The 21,603-nt window shown below is 41.1% G+C and overlaps 1 protein-coding gene across 3 annotated transcripts in view; it reads left to right on the top strand.

The window, feature by feature from the left end:
• The window catches only part of LOC127814133 (chaperone protein dnaJ GFA2, mitochondrial), a 52,270-nt gene that overhangs the window by 3,080 nt on the left and 27,587 nt on the right, over window positions 1–21,603 (top strand). For all 3 annotated transcript variants that reach the window (XM_052355410.1, XM_052355411.1, XM_052355409.1), the window contains exon 7: window positions 17,145–17,249. In XM_052355410.1, coding sequence (XP_052211370.1) covers window positions 17,145–17,249 — 105 coding nt within the window. The remainder of the gene's footprint in view (window positions 1–17,144; window positions 17,250–21,603) is intronic.

Raw genomic sequence — 21,603 nt, 5'->3', positions numbered from 1 at the left:
TCGTAGGTCATGGATGTCCATTGGCAATGGACTGAAGTGATTCTTAGAGAGAAGTTTTGGGCATCTTGTAGTAATAATAGTGGATGTGGATCACCCAGTTAATTTGTCTGTAGGCCCCCCTTTAGATAACTTGAGGGGCCAACCTGCCTCTATCTAATTATGGAAGTATCTACTTAAGCTTAACTAGGAAACTAGGATGTTAAAGTAATGTATTCATGTATGGATAGTATTGTTATGGGCCTACAAAAATTGAATTAGATGTTGAAACTTGAATTGTTTGTTAGGACCCGAGGGTATTATTGAAATTTCTGTTATAAAAGTAGCCACATGGCCACTTGCATGTAAGTAGTTAGAGAGGAGCCTCACAGTTATGATCATATGTTGTGGGAAGAGCCTATATAAGGCCATGTATTGGAGGATAGGAGTTATCCGGTTTGAATGATAATCTCTTTCCCTCTAAATTGAATTCTTCTCTCTTTTCCTTTTCCCTCCAAACTCTCTCTCTCTCGTCTTCTAAACTCACGGTAACTTCAAGTCTCTCCTCGTAGACTTTACAATTGGTATTAGAGCCAATCATCCTCAGTTGTGATTTCGAGCGCGGTAGTCAATTCAGTTGGTAGGATTGAGGCGAAGTGATCGGAGACAGAGATGGTAGAAGGAACTCGATTGGAGAATCGCCTTGAAGTAATGGAGTTCGAAATGACTCAAACTCAGGAAGTAGTAGCACAAAGCAGGGAAGAGACTAGGGCGATCCGCGATGAATTAAGGGAGGAGATGACATCTTCTCGAGAAGGAGCTTAGAGAGAATTGGCGAGGCAGAGGGAGGTGTTAGATCAGCATGCTCTTCGCTCTCCCTCAATTTCGATTGTTGCTGGAATTTCCTCCCTGATCAGTTCTGAAAGTTGGCATGGCGAGAGCGGGAATTCTTCCTCGATCCCAAGGAGTCCTAGAAATGGGGGATTCATCATAAGAGGGCACTATAGAATCGGTAAGAGAATTCAATTCTCGTCGTTCTCACCAAGGCTCTATGCCGAGGTTGGAGATTCCTTTCTTCGAAGGATCCAAGCCTAGGTGGTGAATTTGGAGGTGTGAGAGGTTCTTTCAGTTCTATCAAATCGCTAAAAATTAGCAGATCAATCTGGCCACAACCTATCTAAATGATATGGCTGAGGCTTGGTTTCAAGGGTGGTATAGATCAAGGGGAATGGAGGCTAGATGGATAGATTTTGCGGAAGAATTGTGTATTCACTTAGGGGAACGAAATAGGCGGATGTGATAGAGGAGTTTAATAAACTCAAAAAGGAAGGGTTGGTGGCCAAATATCAGGAGAAGTTTGAGGAGTTAGGAGCGTTGATGTGGAGTGCTCAACCAACTCTCACTGATTAGTACTTCGTATCCAACTTCATTAGTGGCCTCAAGGATGAGTTGAGGTCCATGATAAAAATGATGATGCTGACAATAGTTAGGCAAGCGACAAAAAAGGCTAGGTAGCAAGAATTGACGTTGGAGGCGATATTTAAAAGGAATAAGGTGGCTGCTAGACTAATGCCAATTCCTAATTACCTTACAAGAGGGAATAACAAACCGTTATTATTGGGAGGGCCTTATGGGGGTCCTAAGGTTAGCTTTCTGCCTTCTCGTGCTACAACCATGGAACAGAGGCGACTTATGGGGTTGTGTTTTAAATGTGGTGAGAAGTATCATGCTGGGCACTAGTGCAAGAGGTAGCTCCTTAACATGGAAGGGGAGGAGGAGCCTAGTGCAGACGGTCTAGAGGAGGAGGTGACTTAAGAGGCAGTTGGACTAGTGAGGGAGGAAGAAACAGAGCATCGGGGAGGAGAAATTTCCTTCCATGCTTTGAAAGGAGGGCCTACAGGTTAAATCATAAAGGTGCAAGGCTAGGTGGGACAAAAGAGGTTATTAGTATTGATCAATATTGGTAGCACCCATAACTTCTTAAATGAAGCTACTGCCATGGAATTGAAGTGCAGATTAACAGCTACAACTCCTCTCTCGGTGACAGTGGCTAACGGGAGTAAGATGTATAGCCATAAAAGGTGTGAAGGGTTCTGTTGGGAGATGCCAGGGCATGCCTTCCAAGCTGACCTGGGGGTGCTGGAATTAGGCGGTTGTGACATAGAGGGTGGATTGGATGAAGACTGTTAGTCCTCTCACCTTTGACTTCAATAAACTAGAAGTCACCGTGGAAAGGGGAAATTCTAAGTTCATTTTGAAAGGGACCATGGAGCACGGAGAATGCAAATGGATAAGGGGAGAGAAACTACAAAGATGGATGAAGAGTAAAGGGGGTCAGATAACCCAATTGTATTCAATCCACTCACTGGAAGAGCATGAACCAGAGGGCAGGGATATAGAAAGTAATCTCCTATGGAAAGGAAGCTGGGCACTACTCTATTCCACCACTTAGGTACCACTTCCGAATAGCTTAACTTTACTGTTAAAGGAATTTCAGGATCTCTTTATTGAACCTCACACCTTACCACCCCAAAGAACCTCAGACCATTCGATATTCCTTAAACCCCACTCTGAAGCAGTGAACTTGAGAGCCTATAGATACTCTCCCATACAAAATGCAGAGATTAAAAAACAAGTGGCTAGCATGCTCTCCTCAACCATTATGCGCCCTAGCCAACGCCCCTTTGCATCCCCCGTCTTACTCATGAAAAAAAAGGATGGGACGTGGAGGTTTTGTGTTGACTACTATCAACTCAACTCCAATACCATCAAAACAAATTCCCTATACCCCTCATTGATGACCTTTTAGATGAGTTCCATGAGGCCAAAATCTTTTCTAAATTGGACCTAAGATTCGGATATCATCAAATCCGGATGTCACCCCCTGATATACATAAGACAACCTCTTTCGTACTCATCAAGGACTATACGAATTTATGGTGATGCCTTTTGGGCTCACCAATGCACCAACTACCTTTCAGGCCTTGATGAACCAAGTATTTCAGCCTTACAAAAGGAAATTCATCATAGTTTTCTTTGATGATATCCTTGTATATAGCCAAGACTTTAACCAACATGTAACCCACCTAAAAATGAAATTTGAGGTCCTTAATTCTAACAAACTGTATGTTAAGCTATCCAAGTGTACATTTGCTCAAAAAGAGGTGGAGTACTTAGGCCACATTATCTCAGTGGAATGGGTGAGGATCGACCCTCAAAAGATTGTAGCTATGATTGAGTGGCCTAGACCATAGTCAGTAAGGGAGCTAATGGGGTTCCTAGGTTTGATAGGATATTACAGGAAGTTTGTGCAGAATTATGGGTTCATTAGCAAGCCCCTTACAAAGCTCCTTAAGAAAGACAGTTTTCAGTGGAACTCCCGGGTAGAGGATGCCTTTTTGACCCTCAAGCGAGCCATGATGGAGGCCCCTGTGCTAGCCCTCATAGATTTCTCCAAGAAGTTTGTGGTAGAGACAGACGCAAGTGACAAAGGAATCGGGGCTGTGTTAATGCAGGAGGGGAGACCCCTAGCTTACATGAGTCATACACTAGCTCCTAGGCATTTGGGTTTGAGTGTGTATGATAAGGAGTTATTGGCAGTATTGGGGGTTGTTAACAACTGGAGGCACTACTTGGAAGCCAACCCTTTTATAATTAAAATCGACCACGGGAGTGTGCAATTTTTATCCCAGCAAAAATTGCACACTCAGCTACAGAGAAAAGGGGTCTCAAAACTGATGGGGCTGGATTATTCCATTGAGTATCGAAGAGGAAAGGAAAATGTAGTGGTAGATGCTCTATCGAGGAAGGAAGAGGTTGGACAATGTCAAGCAATATCGGTAGTAATTCCAGAGTGGATGAAAGAAGTGGCTGGAAGCTATGAGCAGACGTTATGGATCAGAGACCTAATGGCAAGTCTGGCAGTGCAGTCATCAGGACCTTCAGGGTACACCCTTACTAATGGGCTGATGCGGTTCAAGGGAAGAGTGGTGGTGGGTGATGACGAAGCATTGAGGAAGAGGATACTAACGACCTTACATGAATCACCAATGGGAGGACATTCAGACATCAAGGCAACCTACCACAAAGCGAGACACTTATTTTTTTGGCCAAGACAAAAAAAGGAAGTAATGAACTTTGTCTTATCATGTTCAGTCTATCAGAGTGTAAGCATGAGAATGTATCCTACCCAGGTCTTCTACAACCCCTAGAAATTCTAGAGCAGGCATGGGAGGGAGTATCCATGGACTTTGTTGAAGGATTACTGTTGTGCCCAGAAAATCAAGAGCAAGAAAAATGAGATTTTTTAAAGAAAAAATAAAAAGGCTCTCGGTGGTGTGCCACAAGCCCACTTGCGGCGAAGGGCTTGCCGCAAGGGCCTTGCAGTAGTGTGTCCGGAGCCACCTTTGCGATAACGACCTTGCGGCAAAGACTTGATTGCAGCTGCACACCTCGTGTATGGCTCGTTCAACAAGCGACACGTGTCATCATTATGCATTCTTGAGAATCGCGCCCTATAAATACCCAGCTATAGGACATGAAAAAGACTTTCGGTTTTGGTAAAATTTCAACACATTGACTGCATTTTCACGGTTTTCGGGAATAGTTATCTGGATCTGGTACTGACTTAGGCATTGGAGGGTCGTCGCGGGCGAGGATTCCTGCAAGCCTTCTAACATATTTTTGAGCATCAACAGGGTCATATCCTTGCAGTGAACAAATCCTTGCGATGAGACCTTGTGGTGAAGTTAAATCCTTGCGATGAGACCTTGCGGCGAGATTTTGTGGCGAAGTCAAATCCTTGTGGCGAGACCTTGTGGCGAAGTCAAATCATTGCGATGAGACCTTGTGGCGAAGGTAAATTCTTGCGGCGAGACCTTGTGGCGAAGGTAAATTCTTGTGGTAAAGTCAAATCCTTGCAACGAGACCCTTGTGGCGAAGGCAAGATTCTTGCGGTGAGATAGATCCTTGTGGCAAATACCCTTGCAGCGAGCATCCTTGCAACAACTTCTCTCACGACAACCTCACTTCACCAGACATTGAGCTCAAGTGGACCCCAAACTATAAAATTTAATTGTTGTATTTTTGGCAACAACAATTTCCCACAAACGGCGCCAAATTGTTGTTGTTAAAAATACAACAATTAAATTTTATGATGTGGGGTTTGCTCGAGCTCGGTGTCTGGTGAAGTGAATGAAGAGGAAGGAGGAGTAGTAGAACCCCAAGCTATTCTGGATAGAAGGGTATTATATTAGGGCTTAGTGCCCTTGACTTAGCTGCTGGTGAGATGGACACAGAAAGACCCCAACCACACGACATGGGAGTACCTATCGGAGTTACTCGATCAATTCCCATGAGCTACAGGGTTGCTTTAAATTTTTGGGGACAAGAATTGTTTATAGGGGTGGGGAAATGTTAGGGCTCGAGGGTATTATTGAAACATGGCCACTTGCATGTAAGTAGTTAGAGAGGAGCCTCACAGTTATGATCATATGCCATGGGAAGAGCCTATATAAGGCCAGTATTGGAGGATGGGAGTTATTCGGTTTGAATGATAATCTCTTTCCCTCTAAATTGAATTCTTCTCTCTTTTTTCTTTTCCCTCCAAATTCTCTCTCTCTCTCGTCTTCTAAACTCACGATAACTTCAAGTCTCTCCTCGGAGACTTGACACTATTGAAGTCGAACCTTCAACCTATGGGATGTAAATTGAAAAATCAATGGCTAAGAAAGGAGAAATTGGATTGGAGAATAGACTTTTTGGGTTTATTCATAGCCTCATTCTTTTTTTTTTTTTTCCCATTTATTTGTTATTAGGATTTATTTAACAACATATCAAGCTCTAATTTCACTAGGTGGGGTCACCTACATGGGTTCTAGATCATCAATCATCTCTATTTATGGTTGTATCTTCTGTGAGGTCATTATAACATAGGAGAGGGAATGATGAACTGTATGGATGACTATTCAATAAGTTCTAATAGTAGTAAATTAGATTGTACATTGAGGCACAAATGTGCTTGGAGCCCAAGGGGTGAGCCTCTTTGATGTGAGGCAGACCTTTATTAAAAAACTGATCTGCCGATGTTTCCTGAGGAGAGTAGTGCATTACAGCTGGGATGATGGGCGGCAGGTACCCAAACAGAGCTTCGAAAGGAGTTCTCTTATGTGCAGTATGATAGTTGGTGTTATACCACCATTGGGCTAGAGATACCCAACGACTCCAGCTTCTGGGTTTGGATACACACAAGCATCTAAGGTAAGTCTCGAGACATTGGTTGACTCTTTTAGTCTGCCCGTCAATTTTCGGATGGTAGGCCGAAGAAAGATGCAGCTTAGTGCCGAGCCCTTGAAATAGTGACTTCCAAAACTGACTTGTAAATACTTTATCACGATCAGAAACTATTGCCTTAGGCAACCCATGGACTTTGAATACTGAATCCATTAGTTTACATGCTATTTCCGTGGCTGTGAAGGGGTAGGCCAACGTGAGGAAGTAGTTGAATTTAGTTAACTTGTCTACTACCACCAAAAGAGTGTTAGCACCTTCAGATTTTGGTAAGCCTTTGATGAAGTTCATTGAGATTAGTTCCCAGGCTTGTGAGGGTATTTCCAAGGGTTGAAGGAGGCCTGGATAAGGAATTTGCTCATGTTTGCACCGTTGACAAGTAGTGCATGCCGTAACAAATCTGGTGACATCTTTTTTAAGGCCCTTCCAGTAAAAAAGTTGTCTTACCCGCTGGTAAGTTACGTTGAGCCCAGAATGCCCCCTTATGGGGGAGTCATGCAAGCTTTGAAGTATCTTCTTCTTCAACAATTCATCTTCCCCAATCACCATCCTGTTCTGGAACCTCAATAATCCCCCTTTTAATTGGTAGTTAGGATCATCAGTGGTATGTGTGGAAAGCTTGATAAGTAGCTCTTTGATCTAGGGGGTTTGATCATAACTATGGGTAATGTCTTGCACCCAATCTGCCACCACCGTCGAAATGGCCTGACAAGCGGATGGCACATCTCTCCGGGACAGAGCATCAGCTGCCTTGTTTTCCTTCCCTTTCGATATAAGATGGTGAAGTCATAGCCCATGAGTTTGGTTATTCCCTTCCTCTGTAACTGGTTGTGTACCTGTTGTTGGGCTAAGAATTTGAGGCTCTCGTGGTCCGTCTTAATGGTGAATCTGTTGCCCTCCAAGTAGTATCTCCATTTCTCCACTGCCATTAGAACTGCCAACAACTCCTTGTCATATATACTTAAGCCCTGATGTCGAGGGGCCAATGTGTGACTTAAATAAGCCATTGGTCGCCCTCCTTGGCTCAGCATTGCCTCTATACCGGTGTCACAAGCATTCGTTTCCAAAATAAACTCCTTGGAGAAATCGGGTAGAGCCTAGTGTTGGGGCTTGCGACATGGCCGCTTTGAGGGATTCAAAGGCGTCCTCTACTTCTAGGCCCCAACCAAAATTATTCTTCTTAAGCAGCGTGGTCAGGGGTTTGCTAATTATTCCATACCCTTTTATGAAGCGCCTGTAATAACCGGTTAGGCCGAGGAAGCCTCTTAGTTCCTTCAGGGTTCTTGGCCGGGGCCAGGCCTTCATAGCTTCAATTTTGTGAGGATCAGTACTAACTCCTTGGCCAGATATAATATGACCCAAGTATTCAACCTGCCTTTTTGCAAATGAGCATTTAGACCTTTTCACATACAGCTGATGGAATCTAAGGATCTGAAACGCCAGCTTGAGGTGGGATAGATGCTGGTTTAAGGTAGTGCTGTATATGAGGATGTCATCGAAAAAAACCAGCACGAATTTGTGTAAATAGGGAACAAAAATGTGGTTCATCAATGCTTGGAAGGTTGTAGGCGCATTGGTGAGGCCGAAAGGCATTACCAAGAATTCATAATGCCATTGATGGGTTTTAAAGGCTGTCTTAGGACAATTGGCTAAGTTCATTCGGATTTGGTGGTATCCGGAGGTCAAGTCAAGCTTAGAAAAAATGGATGTGCCTGTTAATTCGTCTAGGAGGTCTTCAATAATAGGTATAGGGAATTGGTTCTTAATAGTTAATGAGTTGAGTTGCCTACAATCCACACAAAACCTCCAAGTGCCATCTTTCTTTTTCACTAGGAGGACTGGCGAGGCATATGGACTTTGGCTTGGTTGGATCAAATTTCTGGACAACATTTCTCCTATGAGTTTTTCTATTTCAGCCTTTTGTATGGGAGAATATCGATAGGCCTTTAGATTGACTGGTTCATTGTTGGGTTTAAGGTGAATGGAATGGTCAAGGACTCGATGGGGTGGCAACGTTTGGGGAGTGGCAAACAGATCCTCAAATTCCATCAACAGATTATGGATTGGTAAAGGGAAGTGTACCTTACTATCCTCTATTGCAAGGCAGAGTCCCTTGGTGCAGCAAACTTCGGTTCTTCCGCTGACATTAACCCCACGTCCACCGCATAAATGGAATGTAGCTGTCCCACGGTGGTACTCCCCTGTTCCAGCAATTTTTGAATTCGTCTCCCTGAAACAACCCTACAATCCCCTATTTCTTGACTCCCATGTAAGGTGACTTGTTGGCCCTTCAAGTTAAAGGTTACTTCCAGAGTGTTAAAGTCGAATATTAAGGGGCTCATTGTCTTCATCCAGTCTACCCCCAATACAACATGGCACCCACCCAACTTGAGTATTCTCAGATCTGCCGAGAATTCTTGTCCACTCATTAGCCACTTGAAACTCACACATCTGAGTTGGCTGACCATCCTGGTCCCGTCAGCTATTAGTACTGACAGTGGGGGAGTCTCATGGAGGTTGCACTGTAGGTTGTGGGTTGTAGTCTCATCTAAGAAACTATGTGTGCTGCCATTGTCTATCAACACGACTATCTTCCTTTTCCGGGCCACCCCTGTCACCTTTACGACTCTACTAGCTGTTTGGCCCTGCAAGGCGTGCATTGAAATCTCACCACCTTCTTTTCCTCAGGCATTCCCTCATTTCTGTCCGTATCCGCTTCCTCCTCCTCGACTTCCTCCTGACCTTCCATAGTAAGTAGGAGTTTCTTACATTGGTGGTCTTGTCCATACTTTTCACCACAACGAAGCATAGTCTAGTTGTCTCTTTTGGTCCACCGTGAGATTTTTGGGCTGGGTCACAAGGTGGAGAACCTTACTGGTAGGTCCTCCTCGCGGACTTTGGAAATTACCTCCCCTGTGATATCCCCCATAGGTGTGATCCTCCCTGTTGTTTTTGGACTACAACTTATGTCTCCTAGCAAACGTTTCCATCGAAAGCTTGTGCAATCGAGCTTGTTCAGCTGCTTGTGCCACCGTGGTGGGGTATAACATCTTAACCGTCGGTCTAATTAACTCATCCAACCTGCTGATAAAGCTCGAAACAAAGTACTCCAGGTAAGGCTACGACAATGATAGCAAGGACCTTAATTCTTCAAATCTAGTTTGGTATTTCTCCACTGTTCCATTCTGTTTTAATTTGTTAAACTCCTCGATTACATCCGATCTGGTCTTCTCTCCAAACCTTCTACACAATTGGTTAACAAACTCTAGCCAACTCAAATCCGACCTGCCATGACTCCAATTTTGGAACCAAGCATCCGCCACATCATCTAAGTAGGAAGCAGCCATACATACCTTATCACCCTCTGCGATTCGATCTTGATAAAACATGCGTTCACATATGCGTATCCACCACCTCGGCCTGTCCTGATCGAAGGCCGGAATCTCCATCCTTAGCCCCGGTTGAGTGGAATTGATACCCCCATAACCCCTTTGATGTGCTCCTTCCCCTGCTTCCGTTGGTTCTTGAGGTCGCAGTCTATTCACCGGTGCAGTCAGTATTGGTGCCGACGTTGACCGTGGGGGAAAATCTGTTGGCAAACTGACATTTGGTTGCCGAGCAAACATGCTCAGAGCTGCCGTCAGTTGCTGGCTGAGACCCGAGAATTCTTCTCGTAGTCCGGTCATGGCCTTATCTAACGCAGCTGTGTAATCCGCTCTACTTCGGTGGATCTCTTCCTGTGTATTCCGAATTCCTAACTCCAGCTTCTCCAATCTATTGTCTACCTGTTCCTGGTGTTGTCGCAATCCCAACTCGATCACGTCCAGTCCGATCTCCATCTGTTTCGCTCGCGTTCCGTCGGCCATCCTATTTGCTAGGTTGCGGGCTCTGATACCAATTTGTCAAGCTCAGAATCTGTTGAAGGGTTTCCTTCCGTAATTCTAGAAGGAATGGTTTAGGCGGGAAGAATTGAGAAGGAGAAATTGAGAGAGAGAGAGAGATTGAGAGGGGGCGAGAGAAACGTGAATGAGAATGAGAGGGAAAGGAATCTGTGGAATAATCCTCACATGAATTCCCCATCCTCAGCTTATCTTCATTTATAGGAGAATTACATAGCTAGGTGCGGCAGTCAGGAAACAGCCCATGCGCGCCATTTGAATTAGCAGCTATAGGGTTATTACAATTCTGCCATTACTCCTCTAATTTCAGTTATACCCTGGTCTATGACATAATGGAGCCTACACTAATGGTAATGGTTCAGTGATAGGCTCACAATTTCATAGCTCTCTAGATCAGTTTATTCCTTCACAATCCTCTTAGTTTATTTCTCCTCAATCATCTCTTTTTGATCCAACCTGGTTTGTGGACTCAGGAGCCACAAATCATATTACTTCAAGCCTGAATAATTTGTCTCTTCACTCACCTTATCATGGTGGAGAAAAAGTCACTATAGGCAATGGTAAGCATTTGCCAATTACTCATGTTGGTTCAGGCGTGTTAAGTACTACTACAAATTATTTTCTTTGTATCCCTAATGTTCTTCATGTACCTAGTATACATAAAAATCTTCTTAGTGTTTCTCAACTCACTAGAGATCATAATGTGGTGGTTGAATTTCATTCTAATGTCTGTTTTATTAAGGACAAAGGATCTGGAGCAATTTTTCTACGGGGACATCTTAAGGATGGGCTATATCAACTAGTTCCAGTATCTTGCTTCGCTGCAACCAGCACTCCAGACCACTCCCTAGAGCCATTTTCAGTTCCTTCAGCTGTTAGCTCATCTAATTCGTGCAATACTATCAGAACATGTAAAGGACAATATTCATTTGTTCATGGATTGTCAAAAGATGTTTGTGTAGCTCAAAACACTAGTAGTTGCCAAGATTGGCACAATAGATTGGGTCATCCTTCTTTGAATGTACTACAAAAAGTATTGAATAAAATTGGAATTTCTTGTTCATATTCTAGTTTGTCTTTTTTGTGATTCTTGCAAAATAGGTAAGTTGCATCAACTTCCTTTTGCTTCTCATAAGATTATTGCTGTTCGTCCCTTACAATTTGTTTATTCTGATATCTGGGGACCAGCACCTATGTTGTCTATGGGAGGTTTTCGATATTATATCATTTTTGTAGATGCTTATACTAGATACACTTGGTTATATCGTTAAAACTCAAATCTGATGTCTTGTCAGTGTTTAGTACCTTTCATAAACTAGCAGAAAATCAATTTCAAATCAAACTTCAAGCCTTGCAAACAGATAATGGGGGGGAATATCGTGCCTGTCTACCCTATCTTCATAACAATGGCATTCAGCCTAGGTTTACATGCCCTCACACTCATCAACAAAATAGGATTGCTGAAAGAAAGTATAGGCATATAGCTGACAACATAGGTGGTTACAAAGGTTCATGTGATCAATCTTCTACCTTCCACCGCTATTCAATCTCAGGTTCCTTTTGAATTGTTATATCAAAAACCTCCTAACTATCATTTGATCAAGCCTTTTGGCTGTGCATGTTTTCCATTGCTCCGACCATATAACAAACAAAAGTTTGAGTTTCACGATCAAGTGTATCTTTATTGGATATAGTTCCATTCAAGCTGGTTACAAATGTCTACATCCATCTGGTCGCATCTACACTACTCAGCATGTTCAGTTTAATGAACAAGACTTTCCTTATTTGTCTATCTTTTCTTCATCTCCCGATACTGCTAAATTGTCTACAAATTTCAAGTTTCACAGTCCTACTACAGAGTTTCTTCATCCTATTGTTTCTCCTCCTATTGTTTCTTCTTCTTCTTTTGATCAGTGCCCCGTAGTTGCTCCTTCTCCGCGTCTAGTTCTGAATACATCAGACAATTTGCCTTTTGCCACCACACCATCTTCTTTGCCTTTTACACCTCCTACTCCACCTATCTCAAAGATTTCTAAAATTAAAGCTCCTCCAACCCCATCAGTTCACCCTATGCTTACTCGGTTTAAGTCCAGACAACTTGTTCACAACTATCCTTATGCTTTAGTGAGCTCACTTGAGCCAACATCTGTTAGTGAGGCTCTTTTAGACTCACGATGGGTTAAAGCCATGGAAGAAGAATACAATGCATTACAAAAGAATCACACTTGGGAGTTGGTTCCCTATACTGTTGATATGAATCTGGTTGGAAGCAAATGGATTTTCCGGGTAAAGTTTAAACTTGATGGGTCTGTTTTAAAGTATAAAGCTAGGCTAGTTGCCAAAGGTTTCCTACAAAATCTAGGTATCGACCATGTTGAAACGTTTAGTCCAGTGGTTAAGGCACCTATAATTCGGGTTTTGTTTTCTCTAGCTATGTCTTTTGGTTGGGAAATTCAGCAAGTGGATGTGAATAATGCATTTTTGAATGGTGATTTAGCTGAAACAGTCTATATGGCACAACCAGAAGGGTTTGTGAATGTTTCTGTCATGAACCTAGGGTTCATAACGGATTGAAATGGACAATCGGAAAGATCCAATTGAATTAAGGTCAAGAGCATAATGTATTAGAGGGAAAATTGAAGAAGAATGGGCTGGGCTCGAATTTGCCTTGCCTTCCACTTCACAACTTGCCTGCTGCAATGATTCCCTATACTTGCTGGAATCGGCTGGGCTCGAATCTGCCTTGCCTTTCACGTTCGGCCTCAACTATCAGCCCAAGCTCATCTCTGTTAGGAAATTGCTCAATGGGTAGTTTCGATCGTGGTGGTGATCCTCCGATGGCTTGGAATCAGTTGACCCATGTCTCCACTCTTAATTAACCCTCCTTCGTGATTGAGTCCTGCCCAACTCGACTGGTTTGTAATTTCGATTGGTGAGATGTCCACCTCGTCCTCCCAAACTTTGTGATTCACCGAAAGGCTACCTCGGCTAATGGCAACAATTGATACGACCACAACACCAAATCCTTCCTCTATTTCGATCGCTAATCTCTGCCCGCAATGGGTACGACCGCAACACCACGCCCACTCCAATTTGTGATCACTTCTAATTCCTAAATCACCAGACTCACTGCTAGTTTAAATCGCGACACCCACTGCAAAATAGCGATCACTTTGGTAATGGTCGTGACACCTTCTTTGAGTGATTGTGTTGCACCCACGGATTTTTTTTCTGGAATTGAGGATCGATTACTGTGGAAGGAGGTTGAGGACCGTCGCTAAGATACAACGGCCAAGATCGCCTCTAGATGTTGGCAACACTCTGAGTTTCACAACCGAGCGTCACTACTGACTTCGCCTCCAAAAATCGACAATACTTCCAATCAGTTCCTTCGACTCAACCACCAGAATCTTAGTCGAAGTCACTCCTCTTACTTCTCCTTCAGATCCAAGCTGTCACTTAACTCTTCGTGCATCGGAATTAATTCCGAGATTCAATGGTCGTCTTCGTCTTCAAAACTTGGACAGTAGTGTCTCTGATCTTCCAATCACTCAAGTACCACCGGAATTCAGCGAACTCTGCTCGTTGAATATTAATAGGATTTGATGGAATCACAGCCAAGTATCGTTGGCTCTGATACCATTTGTCATGAACCTAGGGTTCATAACGAACTGAAATGGACAATCGGAAAGATCTGGTTGAATTAAGGTCAAGAGCAGAATGTATTAGAGGGAAAATTGAAGAAGAATGGGGGTGAAATTAGAGAGAAAATGAGGGAGAGCAGAATAGAGAAATGAGAGGGAGATTTGAGAAAATTCTTAGAGAGAGAATGAGAGTTTTCAATTATCAATTCAATCATAATCCCTTCCTACAGCCGAGGCAATATATATAGCCTCACTTAGCTATCAAACAAAGCTCTCTAACCAACTAAGCTACAAGACAAAAAAGGAAAATAACAGAATAATAACACCCATGTGTTATAACCGAATTACAAAAATACCCCTAAGTGTAATTTTAACTCAATTACAGCTTTACCCCTATAATATCCAAGGTCGTGACAGTTTCAAAACCCACTCATGTTTGCCGTTTGATAAAATCCTTATACGGATTGAAACAAGCTCCTCGAGCTTGGTATAATAAGCTGACATAAGCCTTAATTAGCTGGGGTTTTGTTCGGTCAGTTGCAGATGCTTCTTTGTTCAATAAAACGAACAGTTGATTATGTGTTGTTTGTGCTTGTATATGTTGATGATATACTTCTTATTGGTTCTAGTTCTGCTGCTCTTTAGGCTTGCATTCATGATCTTGATTGTCAATTTGCCTTGAAAACTCTAGGAGCTGTCAACTATTTCCTAGGGTTTGAAGCCTACAGGAATACAGGTGGTCTTTATTTTACTCAATCTAAATATGTTGTGGATTTATTGAAGAAGGCTGGTATGGAAGATTGTAAGCCGTGTGACACACCTATGAATGCTAGACTTTCCTTAACTAATGAAGGAGAAGATCTTCTTAATTCAGCTCTCTATCGGACCATTATAGGCTCACTACAATACTTGAAATATACAAGACTTGATATTGCATTTGTTGTTAATAAGTTGAGTCAGTTTTCCTCCAAACCTAAGAGTCAACACTGGTTGCCTTGCAAGAGATTGCTTCGGTATATAAAGGGGGACAGCTGGTCTTGGTTTGTTTTTCTCATCCACACCTGGAAATTTGGTCTAACCGGTTTTTACCGATGCTGATCATGCTGGGTGTAAAGTCACTAGAAGGAATACTAGTGGGTTTTTTGTGTATCTTGGTCAAAACCTTATTGTTTGGGGTTCTAAAAAGCAATCAGTCGTTGCACGATCTGCAGGGGAAGCTGAGTATAGATCTGTTGCTTTGGGTGTGATGGAACTTCTATGGCTTAAATCTTTGTTTGTGGAGTTGGGTTATCCAATTGTTAGCACTCCAGTTCTGTGGTGTGATAATTTAGCAGCCAAAAGCGTGGCTGAAAATCCTGTTTTCCACTCAAGAACGAAGCATGTTGGTGTTGATGTGCATTTTGTTAGGGAAAAGGTTGAAAATGGTGAAATAGAAATTCGCTATGTCCCTACATCTGAACAGGTAGCTGATAGTCTGACCAAGAGTTTACCTAGAGACATATTTCAGATGTTATGTAGCAAACTCAGGGTTGCTTGGTCCCCTGATAGTACTGGTGAACAAAGATGTAAAGCAATGACAGTATTTCACAGAAATTTTTATCTTAAAGAGCCGCTGAAGGAGCATGGTTTGAAGGGGAGTGTTGAAGAGAATGTGCTGTTCAGGTAGCATTTTGTTATGTTTTGCTTCTATTTTCAGTCTAGTTTATGTTGCTGTTGCGTTAGTTTGTATTTGAGGCGGTAGCTCTTCTTTCAGTTATAAAGCTGTATATATATACAGCTTATGTAATGTATTCAGCATCTGATTTTTCATTTGAGAATAAAAACTTCAGCACTGACCTCTCTCTCTCTCTCTCTCTCTCTCTAGCCTCGATCTCTAATCTCTATGTCCTAGGGTTTATCTTTTACAGTTACAAATATTACAAAAAAACCAATAAACAATTAGAAGAAAGAAAAACAAAAAATTGTTTTATTGTTACATAAAAATAACATGAAAAATTCATTGAAACTTGAAACAGAAAGAAAAAGAAAATCAGTGAAAAAGAAAACACAAACACAGATGAACAAAAGAAATAGCTAAAATTAAATGATAGTAAGCAACCAACAACAAAAGATCATTGAAACTATAAACAGAAAAAGAATCCAGAAGCAAGTCACTGGAAAGAAAATCAGTGAAAGAAACAAAGAAAGAAAATCATTGAAACAGGTTACCAAACAGTGAACTGAGTGAGTGAACAATGAACAACCAACTCAAAAACTCGATAAAACACAAACAAAAACAAAAAATGAAAGAATAGTTGTTAGAGGTGTTTGCCTACCTTCAGCATCACTCCCTGTGAAAAGAAGTTGTCAGAGGTAAGCTCCACATGCCCTGTTGCGGGTGTGACAAATCTGCAGACCTCCAACCACCATCAGCAGGCTCGCTTCTCTCTGGTCTATGTGCATGTGCTTTCATATTGGCCTGAAAAAAAAAAAAAAAAAAAGACTGCAATGACAAATCAAGTTAAACCTTTAAAAAAAATGTTACAGGCAGAAGTGTGTGTGTGGGTGTGTATGTATGTTATAGGCTCAAGGAGCACCTGAGGCGTGCAGCTTAGTGCCTCGGCAGGTGCCTCACCTCAACTATGCAGAGGCACCCATATGCGCTGAGTGCTTTTGACAAGTATGATCTTCCCTCATGCTGTTAAGTGCCTTTTTAGGATGGCTCACACTATGGCCAATGTTTAAGGTTTCTTTCTTGGGCAATCCTGTCCAGGAGTTGAACGCTTAGTGCTAATTTGATTGGACCTGTACTTGGAATCGCCATCCAGTCATGATAATTATAACACAACTTTATGCATCTGAAATTATAGGAAACCACCGAGTACAACTTTTTTATTAAGGATAAGTACAGAAAATAAGTGCTTAAGACCATGAAGCTATTGTTTTGTGAAGAAAAAGAGAGAGTGCGTCTCTCTCTCTCTGGTTTCCCTATATTGTTGGCACTTCTTCTGCATGTACAGACATCTTGGATAAGTTACATGTGCTTATACTTCGGGTTTTGGTTCATTCAATTTAACTCTTTGACATATAGGCTTTTGATGTAAAATTGAGAAGATATACTTGTTTCATGGTGTTATTTTTGTGAGATCAATTGCTCTTTCCATTTGCATCTTGGGAGGCCAGCCTAGGATAGTTCTTATGAAATGATATGTTGTAAAATGCTAATTTATCCACTGTTATATTAGTTGACACTGATTGCTTTATACCATAGCTTTGTTATGTATTGCTCACAAAAATTTTCTGTTAAGTTCTTCTCTTCTCTTGTTTATTTTTATACTCAAAAGACATATTCTTGCAGCTTGGACATGATGCTTACGAAAGCACTGTTAATGGTGGAGGCATGAATGGCGGTCAATGGGGCCCTGACTTCAATCCATTTGCTGACATTTTCAATTCTGAAAACGTAAGTATTATCCTGTTGGCATCAACTTTGCCCTGATACAGGGCAGTATGCTAAGATGTCAGGGGTGTTAAATTTACATAATACTGATTCTGGTTCTGAATTTGATAGCCTAAGAAATTAAGATGAACAAAGAAAAGAAGTGCAGAAGGTAAGGCATATGGTTAACAGAACACATTGATGTCAGTGACATAGTAAGTAATAGCTTATGTAGCCAAGTTATTGGATTCTGGTGACTACAGTTTTGATCTTTGAACAAGCACATAAATTCTAGTGTCCTATGAATGAGGGAACCTTCAAAATGGGTGCCTTATCCATTTTTGTCGAACTACATACCTGTTAGGTAACTTTAAAATGTGCCAAATATGCTACATGATTTGTCCAGAGGTAATGATTTATTGTGGCATGTCAAATGACAGTGATTTAGTTGACTTTGGTTTTACCTAGTGTTGAATCTAGGACCAATTATTCACACAAGAACTATCTCTTTTTCACAGACAACACTCACCTGATAGAAAACAGTAATAGAATAATAGAAATCAGAACAAAACACAGCAATAACAGAAAGATAAAAGAGACAAGAAAACTTATCCTGGTTCGGGCAAAAATTTGCCTTACATCCTGCCAGAAGCCGTTGACAGAATCCACTAGAGATGAATCCAGAATACAACACTCCCTCTCCGTTCTCTCTCGCACACACTTAGGCTAAGAATCAATAGCCTCCCTCCTGAGAATACAAGGACCGAGCCTTAGCTTTCTCTCAATTCTCTAACACCTGTGTGCGAATACAATAGAATAGAATAAATGCTGAGATGATCGACCAGAACCTATCCGCCTCTATTTATAACTGATAGAGGCGGTTACAAACTAGGGACTAATAATACAAATAAGAAGAAATAGAGGACTTCCGGAACTAATTCCAAGAATCTTAGTTTACATTTTAACTCATTAAAACATAAAATACAATCATATTTCTAACTCTATTTAAAATCCTTCACTGAGACTGCTGCTAACTATTGCAAATCTTAACACCTAGAAGTTTGAAATTTAAGTAGTTAGTCTTGTAGCTTTTTTTTTTCAATGAGTCAGTTTTAATTGTTGCTGAATGCAATTTTTTTATTAGATTATGATATTTACTATTTTTGAATTTATGCTTTTTTTAATATTGAAATTGTATTGTAAATTTTGTATAATTAATAAATATATGTAGCTATAATTTGTATCCGTTCCCATGTTTCTTTGCCAATGATGTTGTTTTTTTCACTTTTAGTTGGCTGATGATTATGCCCCTTGCCTTTGTTTTTCCTGTTGAATTGGGGTTTATGCTATATATTTATCATTATTCACTATTATGGCCATTGGGTCTAGGAGGCTAGAAAGATTGATGGGCCTTTTCTTTTGTTTTCCCCATCTTGAGGTAAGAGAGTGGTTGAGGAGTTTGAATGCCATTTGGTGAAACCAGTGATAATTTGTCTTCCTATTTAAAGAAACCTCGCCCGGGGGAGGGGAGGGGAGGGTGTTGAGGTTTGGGGATTAGATTATTGCATGGGGGCACTACTGGTTAATGGATGGAGGTCTATAGGGGAATGTGGGGGGTTTGAGGAAGAGGGTGGTGGTAGAGAAATTTGGGCTTAGTGGGGAAAGGTGGTTTTATGTGTCAAGGGGGAAATCTTTTGGGGTGATGGTGTGGAATGCATTTTAAGGGTGAAGGGAGAGCTTTCAATGTAGGAATTTATGGTTGGGAATGGTCATAGGGTGCTCATTTAGAAGGATGCGTTATGTGGTCGGACTTTGTGTGAGGAGTTTTCCTTGAGTGGTTATATGGTTCAATGTGTAGGGATGTTTCCATGGTAGACTATTGATTCTCTTTGGTGAAAGGGGCTTGTCTAGTAATGCCTTCTCTTTGCCTTAGTGCTTTAGCGGTAGATTGCTTCTTCTCTTTGGTGGTGGGAGCTTGCCTGTCCAGTGGTATTTTCATGTACCTAGGGTTCAACTTAGGGTTTAAGAGATAATTGGAAGGAATTAGGGGGAGATAATTGGAAGGAATGGGAGGGAATTAGGGAATAACAGAAACAGTGAGAGAGATTAGGGAGAATTGAGAGAGATTGAAATCGGATTTCATTCAATAATATTTTTGTATGTTTTGAATTAAATTGGATCAGCCTTATATACTGATCCGATAGCTAAGGTTTGGCACAAATAGGGCTGCCAAATATTCAAATCAAGTACAGTTGATGGTAGTTGTTTTTTAGGTACAAATCACTACAACTACAATACAACTAAAAAGAAATTCATCTATTATCTAATTACTACTATCATCTATGTCCTTGGGTCATGACAGGTATCTTCATAAGTTTCTCTCTTTTTTTGCCTTATTGGGCAAAAGTTTGACTTCCCACCAAATAAGTTAGAAAAAAGACCAATGGTGAGAGAGAAAGGAAAGTAGAAGTAAGTGGAGGGAGAAGAAGATGATAGGGGAAAGACTAGGGAGAAGAAGGGAAGAAGAAAGGTGAGGTGGAGAATATCAAGTAATAAGTTTATTGCAATATCCCATCGTTTTATTGTTTATATCAATAATCTCTATTTGTAGATTAAAAACCCTAGAACTAGGACTCTTTCACATTAATTGTAGAGGAATAAAAATAATAATGTATATTATATAAAATGTATAGAAAATGTATGAGAGTATGCTAAGTACCCTAATTACAATAATACCCCTTACCATAAGACTTGTACACTCCAACACTCCCCCTCAAGTTAGAGCATATATATTCAACATGCCTACCTTGGTACAAATGTCAGTCACACAAGAACTTCTTAATGACTTAGTGAGTAAATCAACCAACTGATCATTGGGGCCCACTAATGTCGTAGCAACATCCCTAGGAAACATCTTTTCTCTAATAAAATGACAATCAGTTGTAATGTGCTTGGTTCTCTCTTGGACTACAAGATTTGAAGCAATGTGCATAGTAGCCTGATTGTCACATTTCAACTGCATAGACTAGATCTTAATCACTTCTAACTCCTCAATTAATTGTTTCAGTCATAGTAACTCACAAGTTGTTAGGGCCATTACCCTATATTAAGCTTTTGCATTGGATCTAGTAACAATACTTTGTTTCTTACTATTTTAAGAGACTAAATTGTCTCCAACGAATGCACATTATCCAGATGTGGATTGTCTGTTTGTGGGAGATCCTGCCCAATCTACATTAGCATGTCCCATAGTCTGGCTATGTCCACGATCTTGATACATCACACCATGGATGAAGGCACCTTTAATATATCAAAGAATATGAATCGCTGCATACCGGTGATTGTCACAAAGTGAATTTAGTAATTGACTTATCACACACAATAAATGAAATATTAGTACATGTGACTATGAGATAACTAAGCTTACAACTAATTGACAATAGCGACAAGTCCTAGAAACAAGCTCCCCTTGTCTCGAAAGCAACTTCATATTTGGGTTCGCTAGAGTCTCTATAGGCTTACATCCAAACATGCTTATCTCCTCAAGCATATCCAATGCATACTTTATTGAGAAATATAAATTCCCCGCTTTGACCAAGCCACCTCAATACTAAAAAATATTTCAGGAAACCAAAAACCCTTGGTTTGAAATTGTCATTGAAGGTGAGCTTTCAACTTAGTGATACGAACATCATTATTCACTATAATAACTATATCATGAATGCATTCACTAAGAGAATATGACAACCAAACTGAGAGCAATAAAAGACAGAATAATCAACTCCAGAGCTAACTCAAACTCTAGAACAATTGAATTGAATCTACCAAATAAAGCTTGAGGAGATTGCTTTTATTTCATAGTTGACACACTAGGCTAGACTCCCCCTAAGCAACAACCTCAGGAGGTTGTTCCATATGCACTTCCTCCTTTAAATCACCGTGAAGGAAATCATTCTTGTTATTGAGCTGATGGAGAGGTTAATGAAACATAGCAACAACTAAGAAGAAGAGATGAACAGAGGAGATTCACAACAACAGTAGAAAAGGTGTCCTCATAATCAAGGCCAAAAATTTGAGTATACCCTTTGGCTACAAGGCAAGCCTTAAGGCGATCAATGTGGCCAACATTTCTTCAACCATAGCATCTCGCCATCTTGGACAAGTAGGATTTTTGTAACAGTCTTAGGAAGAAAGACAAAAGATAAAGAAGAGATAAAAACAAAATACCCATGAGATAAAGAGTGATAACTAACGAAATTGGAAATCAAATGCTCAGTATTGCAAGTATGAGTACCTTTACGAAGAGCAATAGACAAGTCAAGATCAGGAGCAACAGGAGAGATTAGAGGTGGAAGGGCCAATTGACCTGAGGGATGAG

Source organism: Diospyros lotus, chromosome 12 (genome assembly GCF_014633365.1).
Source record: "Diospyros lotus cultivar Yz01 chromosome 12, ASM1463336v1, whole genome shotgun sequence".
In the NCBI taxonomy this organism is placed as follows: Eukaryota; Viridiplantae; Streptophyta; class Magnoliopsida; order Ericales; family Ebenaceae; genus Diospyros; species Diospyros lotus.
This window is presented reverse-complemented; position numbering and strand designations above follow the sequence as displayed.